This window comes from Capsicum annuum, chromosome 5 (genome assembly GCF_002878395.1).
Source record: "Capsicum annuum cultivar UCD-10X-F1 chromosome 5, UCD10Xv1.1, whole genome shotgun sequence".
Taxonomy (NCBI): Eukaryota; Viridiplantae; Streptophyta; class Magnoliopsida; order Solanales; family Solanaceae; genus Capsicum; species Capsicum annuum.
In genome coordinates this window covers 200,324,098-200,341,284 of record NC_061115.1, presented here as the reverse complement: position 1 = coordinate 200,341,284, position 17,187 = coordinate 200,324,098, and the positions used below count along the sequence as shown (strand labels likewise).

The window sequence follows — 17,187 nt, the reverse complement described above, 5'->3', positions numbered from 1 at the left end:
AAACATAGAAGGAATGTAGCTAAATCAACTTATTAAGGAGTGGTGGAGCATGGAAGCAAGCTGCAAACTAAAAAAAGTTTACAAAGGTATACCAGCACTAATTTTGTGAGAGCTGTGGAAGAGAAAAAACACCAGAAAACATGGAGGAGATACTACCCTAACTTTGATGGTGCAACACATTCAAACACATATACTTCTATGATGAAAGTAATATACCCATAGTTCAAAGTACAATCAATGGAATGGAGGGAGCTGATCAGATTCTTGGGAAGTTACAAGCATGTACTTCACAACAATGTGGTGAGGTGGGAGCTACCAGGTATAGGAAGTTTCATGTGTAATACGGATGGAGATAGCAAAGAAAACCCTGGAGTCATTTCTTATGGCTTTAATCTTAGAGATCACAAAGGGGATTTAGTTCATGCTAAGACAGGGGTAATAGGCATAGTCACAAATATGACAACTGAAGATAAAGCAATCCTAGAAGTCTTAAGATATTGCTCTAGCCAAAGAATACGGATAGTTGTCATTGAAACAGACTTTTGGGTAATAATAAATATCATAAAAGAAGTCTGGAAAATGCCTTGGAAAATAGTAAAAATGGTTGAAGAAATTAAAAGGGGGGTAGAAAAGCAGAGGGTTACATTCCAACACATATTTAGGAAAGAAAATCAACTAGCAGATTATATTATTAACCGAGCAGAACACACAAATAATATGATGGAATTTAACTCATTCACAGATATGTCAGGGGAAGGAAGATGGATCTTAAACACAGATAAATTTCAACAACAACAACAACAACAACAAACCCAGTGTATTCCCACTTAGTGGGGTCTGGAGGGGGTAAGATGTACGCAGTCCATACCTCTACCTCTGATGAAGTAGAAAGGCTGTTTCCGAAAGACCCCCGGCTCAAGTCACGAGATATCACACAAACACATAGTACAGCACAGAAGCAGATGACATAACATAGATACGGCACCCATAAGGAATATAAAACAGAGTAAAGCAGGAATGCAGGAATATAAAGCAGAGGAAAGCACACAGATTCGTAATAAACATGGAACACGGAACACGAAACACTGAATACGGAATCATAACAGGAATACACCCCCACCAATTAATTCCCTACACTAGCGACCCGAACTGGCCCTAATCCTCTGCCGTAATTCGCATCTTCCAGACCTTCATATCTAGGGTCATGTCCTCGGTGAGCTGTAACTGTTCCATGTCCCGCCTAATCACCTCACCCCAGTACTTCTTCGGTCTACCCCTTCCCCGTCTAAAACCATCCAACGCTAGCCTCTCACACCTACGGACTGGGGCATCCATGCCCCTCCTCTTCACGTGTCCGAACCATCTCAATCGTGCTTCCCGCATCTTACACTCCACTGAAGTCACACCAACCTTCTCCCGGATAGTCTCATTCCGAACTCTATCCCCTCTAGTCAGCCCACACATCCAGCGCAACATCCGCATTTCTGCCACCTTCATTTTTTGGATGTGGGAGTTCTTAACTGGCCAACACTCCGCTCCATACAGCAAGGCCGGACGGACTACCACCCTATAGAATTTGCCTTTAAGCTTAGGCGGCACCTTCTTATCACACAGCACCCCCGATGCGAGTTTCCACTTCATCCATCCCGCCCCAATACGGTGCGAGACATCCTCGTCAATCTCACCGTTACTCTGGATCACGGATCCGAGATACTTGAACTTATCCCTCTTCCCTACCTCCTGTGCTTCTAGCGTCACTCCTACCTCATTCTCCCGCCTCACGTCATTAAACTTACATTCCACATACTCTGTCTTGGTTCTGCTCACCCTGAACCCTTTAGACTCCAGAGTTTGCCTCCACAACTCTAATTTGTCATTCACACCCCCTCGAGTCTCATCTATCAGGACTACATCGTCTGCAAAAAGCATACACCACGGCACCTCCCCTTGGATGCGTCGCGTCAACACATCCATTACTAACGCAAACAAAAAGGGACTAAGAGTAGATCCCTGATGCAATCCTGTCAGGACAGTGAAATGCTCTGAGTCTCCTCCCGCCGTCCTCACCTGTGTTAAACACAAATAAATTTCAAATATCGATAATTAAAATAAGCAAAAGGAAAATAAAGGCACCAGCATGAGATTATAGTGGAAGCAGAGTCACATAATTGAAAGAGCTACGAGGAACATGCATAAGGAAAGCAACACAAATATTAACATAAGAGTATGCCCGATTCACAGGGACATAAAGGCAGCTATACAAGTTTTGCTAAACTATGTTAGCACACAAAATTTTTTACCAAAACAAATGGGGTGGGTGTCAAATCTGACTTATTTCATTGAAGGTTAGCTACATTTCCTATCTTGTACAGGCGAAGGGTAGTCCATTCCATGATACGGCTAGCAAAGGTACACGAAAAGGTTGTTAGGGTTATAAGGCTACGAAAATGAGGGATGAAGAAAGGAGTCATGCGGTACTTATAGATGGGAGAGTTGTGGACTCCGGACGACTACCTCCTTCAAATCCAATCTGAGGTGGACAAACTCCAAACACCTTATCAAGAGGAAACTATTAGCCAAGTAAGGAAAAAAAGGAATAGAAAAAGGAGAACACAACGATTACCTTGGCACAGTGAAGATCCTTGTGTGAGAATGATGAACATAGGGGTTTGTTGATGACCCAAAGAAGGAGCAAACGAAAGTGGCGATTCAGGTGGAAGTAAACGAAAAATATCTTGGGATTAGTGAAGACAATGGAAAGGCAGAGAGGTAAATGGAAAGTGTACTCCATAAACTATTATAAGCTTTGGAGTAGAGGTCAAAAATTAGATGGGCCGGACCAATCATTTTACAAATGTTGTATTTTTTGCTTTTACTTTCATTTTTTCTATTATTGGATTAGGCCTATGGCCAGACTGATTTCCTTTTGGAATGAATAAAAGGCTTAACAACCGCAAAAATATTAATTGAAAAACTAAATAATTGAATTGAAATAACTATTTTTAGATAACTATGAGAAGATATACATTTTTATTAATAAGATTAATTTAGTAAAATACATTTGTAATTAAAGTTTTCTAAGGGGTTTCTAGGATAACAAGGGTTAAATAAAATGAAATTGGAGGAGTAATGATTAGTATGAGTATTTTACCGCAATACACATGTTAATTGATTTTAGTCGTAGCTCTTAAAAATGATTTGGAGAACAATTAAGTAGCTAATCATAAGGATAAAATATGAAAAAGTTATATTTTTCTTTTGATGAAAATTAAAGGAAGAAATTAAAAATAACCTTATAACTACACCATGTATTAACAACCATTCACAGACCCCAATTTCCTATTAGGTCACCCAAACATGTCAAAATGTGTAAAAACATCAAAGCACACACAAATTTAATTTGCAGGTGACTTTTCAAACAAATCCTTAAGAATTTTCTTAAGAAATTAAGATGATTCGTCAACATCTTATACAGTTGTTATGTTATAAAATTCCTTCGTAATAATTACTCCCTTGTCCCATTTTATGTGGTTTAATTTGACTGGGCATGAAGTTTAAGAAATAAGGTTTGGCTTGATAATGTTTACCATATTATTCTTTGCTATTAAAAATGTACTTGTACTAATTTTATTTAAAAAATAAAAGGTAACGTGTTTACTTTTTAATTAAGTGGGACCAACAAAGGTAAAAGAGTAATTGTGTCTTTAAAAAATTTTCAAATAAGAAAATGTGACATTCTTTTTTAGACAAATAAAGAAAAATAAGTCACATAAAATAAAATAAAATAGAAGAAGTAATATTTTTTTTTGTTTGGTAATATGCTTAGGTATGAGTTCAAGCTTGTAAATAAAGAAATTGTTAGAAGAGAGCATTTTCCTCTTAAATAAATTATAGATGCTGCGAATTTTGATTAATCAGGTTAGTGAATTTTGAAAACTAAATAGCTAAGGCAAAAATGAAAAAGTCACATGAGTGAGATAGGTTCTTGATAATCCCTTGTAATTATTCTTATTATATATTTTCTTACTGTTATTCAACAAGATCATGATACATATAGCCTTGAATCGTACAAAGGCATTAGATAATATTTTTTATTTCGACACAAAATTTAGCTTTGTAATCCCTCCAAAGTTGATCAACAGTCTTTCCCAGCAAGTCAACAAAGAACTGATCACTATAACCGGTTCTCATTTTCTTGTTTAGTTGTGCCACGAATCCACTTCTCAAGCTGTTACAATAATCGAGAAATCAAGCGGTCACATCGTAGCCCTGATCCCATCGGTCACCCTGCCCTGGTTTCACCCAATGATTAGGTGCATAGCCAGCTTTGAGTCTCACATAATCCGCAATTCCTTCAATTAATCCTCCAGGAGCCCGTCCATTTTTGTTCCATTGCCAAATGTGAGTGCTCTCGTGGTATAATACTCCAGTGATCTCTCTCTTGACATTACCTGAGTAACCTTGAATGTGCCTACAAAACACAAATTTAATATAAACCAATTATATAAGGGGCATAGTGTATTTAATATCGTGATATGTATTCACTACTTATTTATTGAATCAATGTATACTCACCTAGCGCTAACATGAATTTCATTGTTGCTAGCGTAAGCTACTCCATCCATGTCATCGACAAACATGCTAACTTTTTGCACGTTTTTTCGGTCAGCTGGAGAGTTCTGCTGGAAGATCTTCCATATGAAGGAAGTGGCAGCTGCCATTGTTTGCTTGCTATATTGGGCACCAATGTCTCGATTGAAACGGGCACCACCAGGGGTGTTCGCGGCCCTGTTGGTGACCGTGTAATCGACTGCATTAATATTTTGGGTGAATATTACAAGGATAATTAGCAAAGAAGTAAGGAAGGAAATCATGTTAGCATATCTTTGTTCAAAGTTTAGTACTGATACGTTCTCTAAGAGGACAATCACTTATATAAGTTTTTCCACGTACGTAAAATAGTGATGAATATTGACAATTTTTTATTTAACAAAAAAGACCAAGTCAATTGAGCGTGATAAGATGTTTTTCCTTATTCAATTAATTAGTTTCTTCCCTGTTTTAGCAACCTCTTGTTTTCATAAGATATTTTTTTATATACTACACTTTCTAATGTTTATGTTTTTGCTACAATCATTAATTAAAGAAATTGTTTAATTTATGGTATTAATCGTCGAAGGTTTATAGACTAAATTCCCCATCATCATCATATTCATGCCTCAAGATGAGCAATAACCGTTTATATGATTTTGAAGAATTCTTCAGATCATCTATTTATACAATAGAAAGAAATAATTAATATCTTTTTTATTTTTTAAAAGTGACACATATTTAGATTAATTAGTTTAACCACACGTGTCTCGCATCTCGCATGTGTAACATTTAATTATTTCAAATTAAATAATTTTATCTATTGTGAATATTTTTAATGAAGTGTAAAAATTTAAATCACTTTTCAAAGATTCTTCAAACTTTAATATAATAATGTAAACATAAAAATATATTTTAGTGTAAGCACATATATATTTTACCATTAAAAATTTAAGTAGTTGATGGATCATCACTTTTGCGTTTGTCAGAGATACATCAATTTGAACCATATTTGTGGTACGAATATTTTTTTTATTTTTACTTTAAACTTTTTTAAAATTTGATACTTCTTAAATTTTTCTTATTCTAAAACTTTTACATTGATTTCTAGATTTTTCAAATCTTTTTAATATCAATTTTGTTTGTTTAGAATTCTTAAATTAATGAAAAAATTAGTTGTCATTAATTCTGATGACTTCTAATTAGGAAAGTTTTTTACCATAAATATATTTAATTATTTTTCAACTTTTAAATATTAAGAAAAGTAGTGAAAAAACTATTTTGTCTAAAACAAACACTTTTAATGAAAGACAAAAAGTTCAAACAAAATTTTTAAGGTGCTTCATACTTTTAATATATTATAGATTATAGATATAGATTATAGATATAATTGTAGATATAGACTATAGATATAAATTATAAATTATAGATATAGATATAGATATAAATATAGATTATAGATTATAGATTATAGGTTATAGATTATAAATAGACATAAATATCGATTAGATAGAGATTATATATAGATTATAGATTATAGATTTGACTATTGAATCAATGACATTAGTCTTTTTCATTTTTTCTTATTTTTTTTAAAATGATTGTCGTTAGAAGCGGCCGATACAATAAGACATATGAAATATTCCAACTGCCGTGAGAATAATCTATTATACAACTTACCTGAAAATGCAGTTATTTTAAAAAAAAAGGAATTATTATAAATAGCAGTCCATCTAATTATTTAAATTAAAAATAGTCGACAAATATATAATATATGTATATACAATTCATGTTGAATTGTTTAATACTTGTATAAATATATATACACAATATATAACCAATGTACATTGACTAAAAATTAAATAAATAATAATCCTGGCCGGCTGTTTATATAAAGATACCATTATTCAAATGGTTATCGCAGTAGCTTCTCAAATCTAATTTCATGACCAGAACTAAGCTCAATTCAACACTCCTAGAATCAAGTCAGTACCGCGTCCATAATACAGATTAATTAGGACTTTTTTTTGATTTTTCATTCGTTGTTTGGTGCTCGTATTGGAGCTCCGACTAATTCAGTGTTAGAATTTTTGCCCTGATTTTTGTACTATATTTAAGTTTTACTTTTTCTTAGAAGGAAAATAAAAGTTACCAGAATTACTTTTACTTTTCCTGAAAGAAAAAAATATAATTCTTTTCCATATTTGGCTAACCTCTTTCTTGGAGGAAAGATTTTGGACAACTATAAATAGAAGATCCCCTTCTCATACCATAACACAATAACATCCACAATGTAGTGTTTTAAGATTTTCGTTTAGGGGGAGATTTTCTTTCTTATTAGTTTTATGTTTTTAATATTAAGTTTTATATGTAGACCAGTTGGCCAAATCATATAATAAAATTATGTCTTTAGTATTGTTTTTCGTTGTCATCTTATTTATCGTCTTATAGTTTGCAACTAATAGCTTCCTCATGATGCCCTCTCGATTTCAAACCCAACATCCAGATCGCGCATTACAGGGACCATTCTCGGAGTAGCACTCCCAACAAGACTTTTTCTATACCCAAGACTCGAATCCGAATCCTGTAATTAAGGGTGGCGCAATCCCACCACAACACAACAACCATGGTGGTGATTAATTAGGACTTGCCAAAAGAATATTTAAACAAGTTTAAGAAAGTACCGTCATTATCTGGCCAAATGGCAAAGAAGAAAAGGTAAAGTAACGATTGATTGGGTAACAATATTTTTTAAATGTGATACACTTGTTTAAAAAATATGAGAGCAGACGTCTGATATGCAGCTTATTAAATTTTTTATATCCATTTTACATATAAAAAATGTATCACAATATGCTGCAAATGAAATCAGTTCACATTATATGTATATCAAATAATGTATATCTATTGTGTACCATATGTATAACATATAATGTATATCACACAACGTATTTCTAACATTTCTCAAAGTATCATATGAATGTTGGCAATATCATATGTGCAGTAAAATGTATCACACTTACTATTGTATCACATTGTGTATATAAAAAAGGGAAAATTTCATTTATATATAAAAAAAAAAAAGTAAATAGTTTACTACAAAATTAGTCAAGGTTTTGTTTATTACTTAAAATGACTATTAGGCAATTTTCTTCCTTTTTTTTTTTCAGCAGTAACTTAAGAAAAAAATTCTTTTATTTTTTATTTATTGGTTGCTTTTTTTTAAATAGCAAAAAGGCTTTTCTTTTTGTTTTTTTCAATCTTTTTTCGTACAACTTTTATCCGGGTATCAATATTTTATAAATGATGTATAAGCATGTGTATGTGATGTACAAATAGTTTGTACTGTATATGTAATAGGGTCAAAATCATTTTCCCTCCCCAACTTTATATTAAAAATCAAACTCTCTCCTCAACTTTGAACAATAATCATACTCTCCCCTTTATTCTAATTGACTTTTTAAAATTTTTACTTTACCCTTTATCATCAACTTTTTATTCTTTTTTTTAACTTCTTTAAAATCATCATATTTTCATTTTAAAAAAAAAAATCATATAACAAATTTTTCATAAAAACATAAACATTATCTTCTAGAAAAAAAAGTAAGAAATATATAAGCTAATGATGATCTTTATGAAGTAAATTAGCATAATAAGAAAATTAGTTTTATTAGTAATAATCAAAACTATAATAGTTATTTTAACAAGTGAAAATAATAAGTACTACTAATTTTGTAAACATATTTCAATGCAGAAAATACAAACAATAAATGAAAGAGATAAGCCTCTAGTATCACCCCGAACTATGGTCAAATTTTTTACGACACACTCTAACTTCACAGGGGTCCTATTATCCCCTGAACTCAAATTTAGCGTATTTTTATCAATTTTTGTGTTGATGTGGCACCTTTATTACATAAAATGGAGTCCATATCAAATGTGTCACGCCATCTAAAACATTGACAAAAAGTATCACGTTAGCTAAAAAGATTAACAAAAATATGCTAAAATTTAGTTTAAGGGTAATAGGACCCCCGTGAAGTTGACGTGTGTCGTAGCAAATTTGTTTATAGTTTGGGGATACTATATGTTTTTCTCGAATAAAAATAAGGTCAAATTTTAAAGATTATATTTATTTATATAAATTATAAAATACGTAATACTCTATTAATGGTAATCACAACTTATTTACTGATATAGACAATAGATAATATCGTTTCTTATCACTTGATCCTTATGCTAAAAATAAATGTTTTAGTTTATCTGCTCAACTTGTGAAATCAAGATAATTGTATTATGTTTTTTTTTTCTTTACCCTTTAGTGTTAAATAACTATATCAAGTAACAGTATAGACAAATTTAAAGTTTCAAATTATCATTAATAAGGTTAATTTAGCAAAATATACCTCTAAGTAAAATTTTCTTAAGGATTGTGTTATATCAACAAAAAGTTAAGTAATACGAAACAAATTTAGTAAGAAAGTGCTAAAACACAAAAATATACGCACATGCATGTACATACATATGTATATATACACACTTAGGAGTGGGTTGTTTGGAAACAAGTTATTCCGGGATTAGTTATTACAAAATAAGTTGTACCAACATGTATGTGTGATAACTTATCTCATCACTGTGGTATAAATGGTGCGACAAATAATGCATCTAATTAAACGTAGGATAACTAATCATGAACTTTATCTTTGAATTATTATAATTATACCTCACACCAAACGACTCTTTAATACATATAATACTAAAATAACGATCTTAAAAATAATATTAAATTTTGTGATAAATTTATAAATCGTATTAATTTGTGTATAAAGTTAATAAACTTAAATAAAATGCTATAAATATCCATGTTAAAAAAATATTCATTACATATAATATAAAAAGACATTACATAAATATAGAATTAAAATTATAAGAACAAAATGGACATTGCATGGGATAAAGGGGGGAGTATGATTATTTTTCAATGTTGAGGGGGGAATTTGATTTTTTAATCAAAGTTGGGAGGTGAAAATCATTTTCACCCATATGTAATATATTGATATTGCATAAATAGTTATGTAGTGTATGTTTAATGTATTGGTATCATATAAATGGCGTATAAACATGCATATATGATGTACAAATAGTTATGTAGTGTATATGTGATATATCAATATTGTTTAAATAGTGTATAAATATGTTCAATATTATATAAATGATATATATATATGTATCGACATTTTATAAATGATTATGTATTGTATATATGATATATCAATAGTACATAAATGGTGTTTAAAACATGTATATATGATGTATAACTATGAATTTAATATATAGATATCGCCGGTTGAGTTATTATTACTAGATATATTCAAGTTCCAAAATAATTAATTATCCTAATAAAGAATGTGCAAGCAGACAAACAATGTCAATTCCCTTTCATGTGAAGTTTCTTCCTTTCCTACTACCTTTAACTTCTGCTCCAGCATCAGTATATTGGTGTTACTTGATATTTGGATAATTTCTCCTTTCCATTCAAGTACAAAAATGAATGGAAGAATTTTTTGTGAAATGTAAGTGTCATGGGTACGCAATTGGTCGATAATATATTTGAGATTGACCAGCCAATTGAGTTAGTTTGACTATATAATTTATTTATTTTTCTTAAAAAGGATCCTTGCATTCACGTTTCAAACATGTACTATGCAATTGCCTCCCATTTCATCATGACATGACACTACAGCCTGAATACACACAAAGATAAATATGTCCGGCATAAATCCAAAATGAGGATCCTCACAATATCATTACCAATAAATATATGTATGGTTAACATAAATCCCACCTTTTTTAAACATAATTATTTTCTCTCCTTCTTTTTCAATTAAAATTTATCTCTCCCAGAAATTAATTATTCTTGTATATAAATGATCGGCCATATACATAACAAGCGGTAAAAAGGGAAAAAGCATATGTTTCTTTATTATGGGACATAATTAACGCAATGTTTATTAATATTGGATTACTCAATCTCTTTAATTTCGTAGTAGCTTTTCAATTTTAAATTTGAAACAGAAAATTCAACTAAAAGGATCAAAGAAAACACAATTGTCATCGTTCAAAAGGGATTGTTTTCCGATTTCTTGCCTAACCTGTTTATCTTTTTGTTCGAAAAAAAAAACTTTAAAAAAGATGAATATTGCAATTCTGTTGAGCTATTCAGGTGAATGAAAATCCGAAATACGATACGAAGGATACGAAAGTGAAGGAATTGTTGTTGCAGAAATAATTTCTTATTTGAGGTTTATTTCGACAATTACTGTTGAATTAGACGTCGATGAATGTTGAAAGAAGATTGATGTCTGTTATGTTGTTGAAGGTAATGCATCACCGATTTTCATTAGGAATGATAATGGTGTTAAGCTATATGTTGAGTTGAAGAAGAGTCTTCCTGATTTTGTCATGTATCTGTTGTGCATAACAACGACGGATAAACGTATAGAGGATATAGAGTTCGATGGAGAAATCGGAGCTGTTGTTTATGTTGAAGGGATGAAAACGAATGTGCTTGCTCTTTCCGTTGTTGAGAATCAAAATCAATATTCACTGTATGTTTCTGAGTTCGAAGTTGAAAACTTAATCTTTGATAGCAAGAATGTTGAAGTGAAGGTGAAGCAATTGTATAACGATAAATCGATTCTTGTAGCAGCAATGACTAAATCTGCGTTAACTCATAATTTTAATTTCAGAGCTAGACATTCTGACAAAAAGAGGTATTGTTGCTAGTACTTTTATATTTTATGATTAATTTTGTTGTTAATTGCTTTTGTTTTAAGTGTGTTGTTTCAGAGCTGTATTGTGTTGTTTTAATATTATTTTCATAAACCATATACATTATATATATGTATTTGAGGTTTTTAACCATACGCATTTATTGTTATGGAACAAACTGCACAACAATCGATTCTTCTATGTCGTTATCTATGTATATGGTTGACATATATACATATATTTATTATGTATATGGTTTAACATATATTTGCATAATATGTATATATGTTATGAGTACTGTATATTATACGAGACAGTTATATTTTAGCTTTTTCTTTGGGTGAAATTTATCACATTTTGTTATATACTTTTCTGATAGAAATTGAATTTTTCAACTATGTCCTACATTGTTATAATGATGAATGTAAATGGATCCTAAAAGCATCTACATTCAAAAATCTGATGTTTGCGGAATATACATATCGATTCCGTGATAGGATACTGAAAAATATGTTGGCAACAATGGGTTTTGTAAATGAATTTACAGTCCCAAAATTAGTTCATCATAAGCGAAAACACACATCTGAAGACATTATTGAAGAAATGTCGTTTATGGTGTTGATATTAATTATATGAAGGCATGGAGAAAAAAAACGTGCTATTGAGATGCTTAGAGGTGGACTAGCTGATGAATATAAAAAAATATCGAGATACAGTCATATGCTAAATATCGTGTATCCTAATTCGCATATTAGAATGCACAAGTCAGTGGATAATGAGTTCATGTATTTGTTTATAGCCTTACATCCAGTGATAAGGGGTTTTGAGTTCTGCAGACCTGATGTAGTTTTTAATGGTGCTCATTTGAGTGGACCATATAAAGGAACTTTTCTTTCGACGAGCACATTGGATGGTGCATGTATTAGTATTTTGATTTGGTTTAGTGATATGTTAACTTAAAAAACACTATGTTCATGTTTTATGTATATGTTACTTATACATTTAGGTGGATGTATATTAATATTAATTGTCCATGATGTAGGATACATATTTCCACTTGCTTATGGGGTTGTTGATATCAAGAATGACTGCTCATAGACTTGATTTTTCCAATAGTTTAGATCCGTATTGAGGAAATTAAAAAATATGTGTATTGTATCAGATCGGAAAGAAACTATTATCAAAAGTGCAAGTATTGTGTATCATAGTGGCCTACATCTCGCATGCATTTAGCATCGTTGAATGAATGTTTGCAGCCACTTTCGTAAGAGCAAAATCAGTCCTAATGACTTATATTATTCTATGGCGAAGGCTTATAGAAAAGAGGATTTTGATCATCTTATGACAAAGGTTGGTAAGTTACACGATCCAAACCAGGGCTTAGTCGTGTTAGGTATCTTAAGTCCAACTAGGACCGAAGACCACCCTTCATACTCAGATCATTAACCACCCTACACCTCATGTCGGATGAATTTCAAACATATAAAAAGATAAAGCAATAATAATTTAAAGACATTAGATGAAATCTATAACCACAACCAAACAGTCACAACCAAGTGTCCAACCAATACCAATGTTAATGCTAACACTAATACCGACACCGCCCATGCCCATAGTAGTCCAACAAATACTCTAACTAGAATAAAAGTATATCCAATTGGTACATGCCCCTAACTATAGACAAAACCAAAACCAAAGAAATAACAATAATAAAAAGAAGTTCATACCATGAAATGGGGTCTTTCGGCATATAGAAGTTCACCACTTTAATCTGACTTGAAAGATATCCCCCAAATCTAAGTAACTAAGAAAGAGGAGTGAAAGTATGGTCGGTTCCTGCATCGCGTGGGGATACAATGCCCAAAAATGGTTAGCAGAGTAAACGCTAGCAGGTAAATTAGGTTCCATCATTCAAATCAAATCAAATAATCATATGCAATAACATACATACATATATATCGTGTCAGGATAGGGAATAAGGTTTAGCATGTATTTAAAACCTTCACCTATATTGTGTAACTTTGTCATCATAAACCCACCTAGGGGATATATGGGTCCCAGTGTTACCTCTAAACCAGCCCCAGTGCGTGTAGCCGCACGAACAAGAGATATCACTAAAGGTCGGGGATTCCCATGTACCCTTTGCCCTCCATGATACATATATACAAGTATAGAATTGGGGGATTACCATTTACTCCACAAGCATAAGGTCACCAAGATCAATCCTCATGTCGGCAAACATGAGTTTTTAGTGTCCGTCCATCGGACTCACACCTTCATGGCTCGCTATCACAACTCACATTATTACCCAATTAAAATATTTAATACATAAGCAAACCGCCAATTTCAGGAGTCAATTACTAAGGCTTTATAAAGTGGTATTGTCATACCAACTATAGCTTGCAAGCAATGTCATTAGCCAACACTATAGGAATTTTCATGTACCCCGTAGACTCCATTATTAAAACCACTTAGGGGATTCCCATGTACCCCGCAAGGTTTTTATTATAAGTTCACTTGGGGGATTCTTCTGTACCCCACAAGGTTTTCAAAATCGTCCATAACCATTTTAATAAATTATACCATGCATTGGTTTCAAAAATAAGTTAGAAGAAACACTTTGGGGATTCCATTATACCCTAGTTCATATTTCCACCTTCCTCATAACTACTAACCAGTTTCACAATACAAGGTTGGGGTCATAACCACATCAAAAATCACAATTTAGAGAAAGTTACCATTATCAAGTTCAACCACCATACCCATACAACCATATGTTCAAAACCATAATAAAAATATGAAAATCATAATTAAACCATGAAAAACATTATTCAACAATGAAAATCCAAAACCCCCAACCTTTATTTCAAAACCATAACAATACTATGAAAACCATACATTAAATCATGTTTTTTTAGTAAAATAACAATGAGGGAGGAGTAATATACCTGAATTAAAAAGATTCACGGAGAGAATTTGACTCTTAAACCCTAAGATGACCACTTTGGGGAAACCCTAGCCAATATTGCTTGAGAGAAATTTGAGAGGATAAAGTGGATGTTTAATCTTGTAAAGTGTGGAATGAATGCTCCCAAAAGTGTTTTAGGGACATGGGGTCTTAAGGGTTTTACGTGGTAAATGCCTAAAGTAACCTCAACTTAAATACTGTAAAAGATCTATCCTTGGTTACGAGTTGACCTGTTGACCCATCACCATATCATACAACTCGTAGCCATGAGTCGTATCCTAGACAGTGAGTTGGACACCTCTACACTGTCCTCCTTACGACTCCATGACCCCACTCGTGACCTGACCATACGACTCGTATGGTCTAGTTGTATCCAAATTGAATCCAAGGAATTAGACACTAGACAACATACGAATCAATCCCACCACTCGTAACATATCCTCACAACACTTAGTGAGCCACTCGTACTAAGTTACTGATTTGGTAAAGGTTCGTCCTAATGACTCATCACCACTTCTAACAACTCATACAACTAGGTCATAACCAAGACAAAATCCAACCACCATCCACTGGACATTTACGACTAAGGTAACCTAACCCATAACCACACCATACGATCCATATGATGGGTCGTTACTAGGACTGTGAGCTTAAAGCTCAGGAATTTTTCAAGGGATAAAATCCGAGGTGTTTTAATTATCCCCCACTAGGATCATTCATCCTTGAATGATGGGAAAGACATTGACTGGCACGATTAAATCCCAAATATCACTACTCTTATATTTAAATAAGTTACAAAACAAAGATGCCGAGGAAATCAATCCTTCCTTTAACAAAGTCAGTATAAAGATGGTAAGATCAACCCATACCTTAAGCATGATTTTTTAAAATGGGGAACATGAATGGATACTTGGACTTCATGTCTTCTTCGGCTTCCCAAGTAGCCTTTTCAACCTTGTGGTTTCTCCATAGAACCTTTACCGAAGCTACTTATTTGGTCCGTAATAGACGAATCTGCCGATATAAAATTTCAAATAGGACCTCCTCATAAGACAGGAAACCCGAAATACTAATATCTTTGATAGACACAATCTATGATTAATCACCCACATACTTTCTCAAGATAGATATATAAAACACCGGGTGAACGGAGCTCAAACTAGAGGGCAACTCCAATTCATACGCAACATTGCCAACCCTTCTCAAAACTAAGTACGGACCAATATTTTGAGGACTAAGCTTCCCCTTCTTCCCAAACCGCATCACTCTTTTCATGGGAGATACCCTCAAGAACACCCTATCCCCAGCTTCAAACTCTAACTTCCTTCACCTTATATCTGCATAGGACTTTTGGCAACTTTGGGCAGTCTTAAGTCTATCTCGAATCACCTTCACCTTCTTCATGGCTTGGTGAACCAAATCCGAGCCAAACATCTCTAGCTCACCAACCTTGAACCACCCAATAGGAGACCTACACCTTCTACCTTACAAATCCTTAAACAGGGCTATCCCAATGCTAGAGTGTTAGCTTTTATTATACGCAAACTCTATAAGAGGTAAATGCTCAACTGTAACACCCCACATTTTGGGGTTAGAATTCAAACCGTTATTTCTAAGTATACAGACCCAAACCCAATGATTTTATGTCTATATATGTGTGCTGATCAATACTATAGTATGAAAATTTTCTTTTATATCAATCAAGATCATAAAAAAAAATCTCCAAACTCAAAGACGAGTTGAGAACACTTTTATTGGTTAAGTTTTGGCAAACATTTCATCTTGGGTCAAATTTCAACGACTATTAATACTTGTACATAATGAGTTACGTGGACTACTATATATAAAAAGAAATATCATTGAATCTTTTTTCCAACGCATTTGGTTTCACCTTAATCCGATATCGGAGAGAGAAGTTATACCCATCTTACTTCAGCATGTCAGCCTGTCAATAAAGTAACGACCTGAGGTGACGGGATGTCACGTATGTATTGACTAATTATCCCAAGTCGTCAGCCTTAGGTAGAAATCATCAATTACAGCTTCTTAGTGATGATCTGGGGCGATGGGCCATCACCTAAGTGATGACTTATCAGCCCAAGTCGTCACCCATGAATTCAGCAATCCCCATGCAAATTGGGAGGGGTATTTTGGTCTTTTCCCTCACCTCCTATGACTTAAATCATCAAAAATACATATATGTCCATCATAAATCAGTTTTAAAACCCTTAATCCTCTGCACTCTCAAGAATAAGATTATGGTTTCTTCTTAAGGTAATCTCCCAAGAATTTCAAGACTTCATTATACTCTTTACAAGATTATCAAGAATTTAAGGTTCCCAATCCAAGAACGTTCAAGAAAAGTCAATTCTCTTTCAAGATTAAAGCTCTAAGGTATGTTCGATGTTCATCCATAGACCCTTTTCACCCATGGAGTCCAAGAATACATTTCTCATATTTTAAATCATGAAATTACATGTTTATAATGATTTCTCTCCATGAAGCTTTTATGGATTTTGATTATACATGATGTTTACAATCTATTTTCATTGAAAGTAGCCCTTATTACATATTTTATGAATTTTTTCCATAAAATTACATGAATTTTATATTTTTATCATGTTTCCATAAAAGTATTGGTGATATTAAACCTTACATGTTTGAATGGGTTGTTTGTTGAATTTAAAATCCTAATTGGTGATCTTAAAAGTGAAATCATGCTATTACTATAAGTTTTAAAACTATTCCCATGCTTAGTATAAGCCATGAATTTTAAGCGTTTGATGGAATGCCTAAATGATTGGGTTTTGAACAATGACTACTTATTACATGTTTACAAGTTAAGATTTTAGAATGTG

The 17,187-nt window shown here is 32.8% G+C and overlaps 1 protein-coding gene across 1 annotated transcript; it reads right to left on the bottom strand.

Moving 5' to 3' along the window:
* Positions 1-3,962: 3,962 nt before the first annotated feature.
* LOC107872613 lies at positions 3,963-4,890 on the bottom strand. The gene is made up of 2 exons (XM_016719252.2): positions 4,576-4,890; positions 3,963-4,471 (listed from the first exon to the last, which is right to left on the bottom strand). The coding sequence occupies exons 1-2, from the start codon at positions 4,872-4,874 to the stop codon at positions 4,249-4,251; spliced, it is 522 nt and encodes a 173-aa protein (XP_016574738.1). The 5' UTR covers positions 4,875-4,890; the 3' UTR covers positions 3,963-4,248.
* Between the last annotated feature and the right edge of the window lie 12,297 nt (positions 4,891-17,187).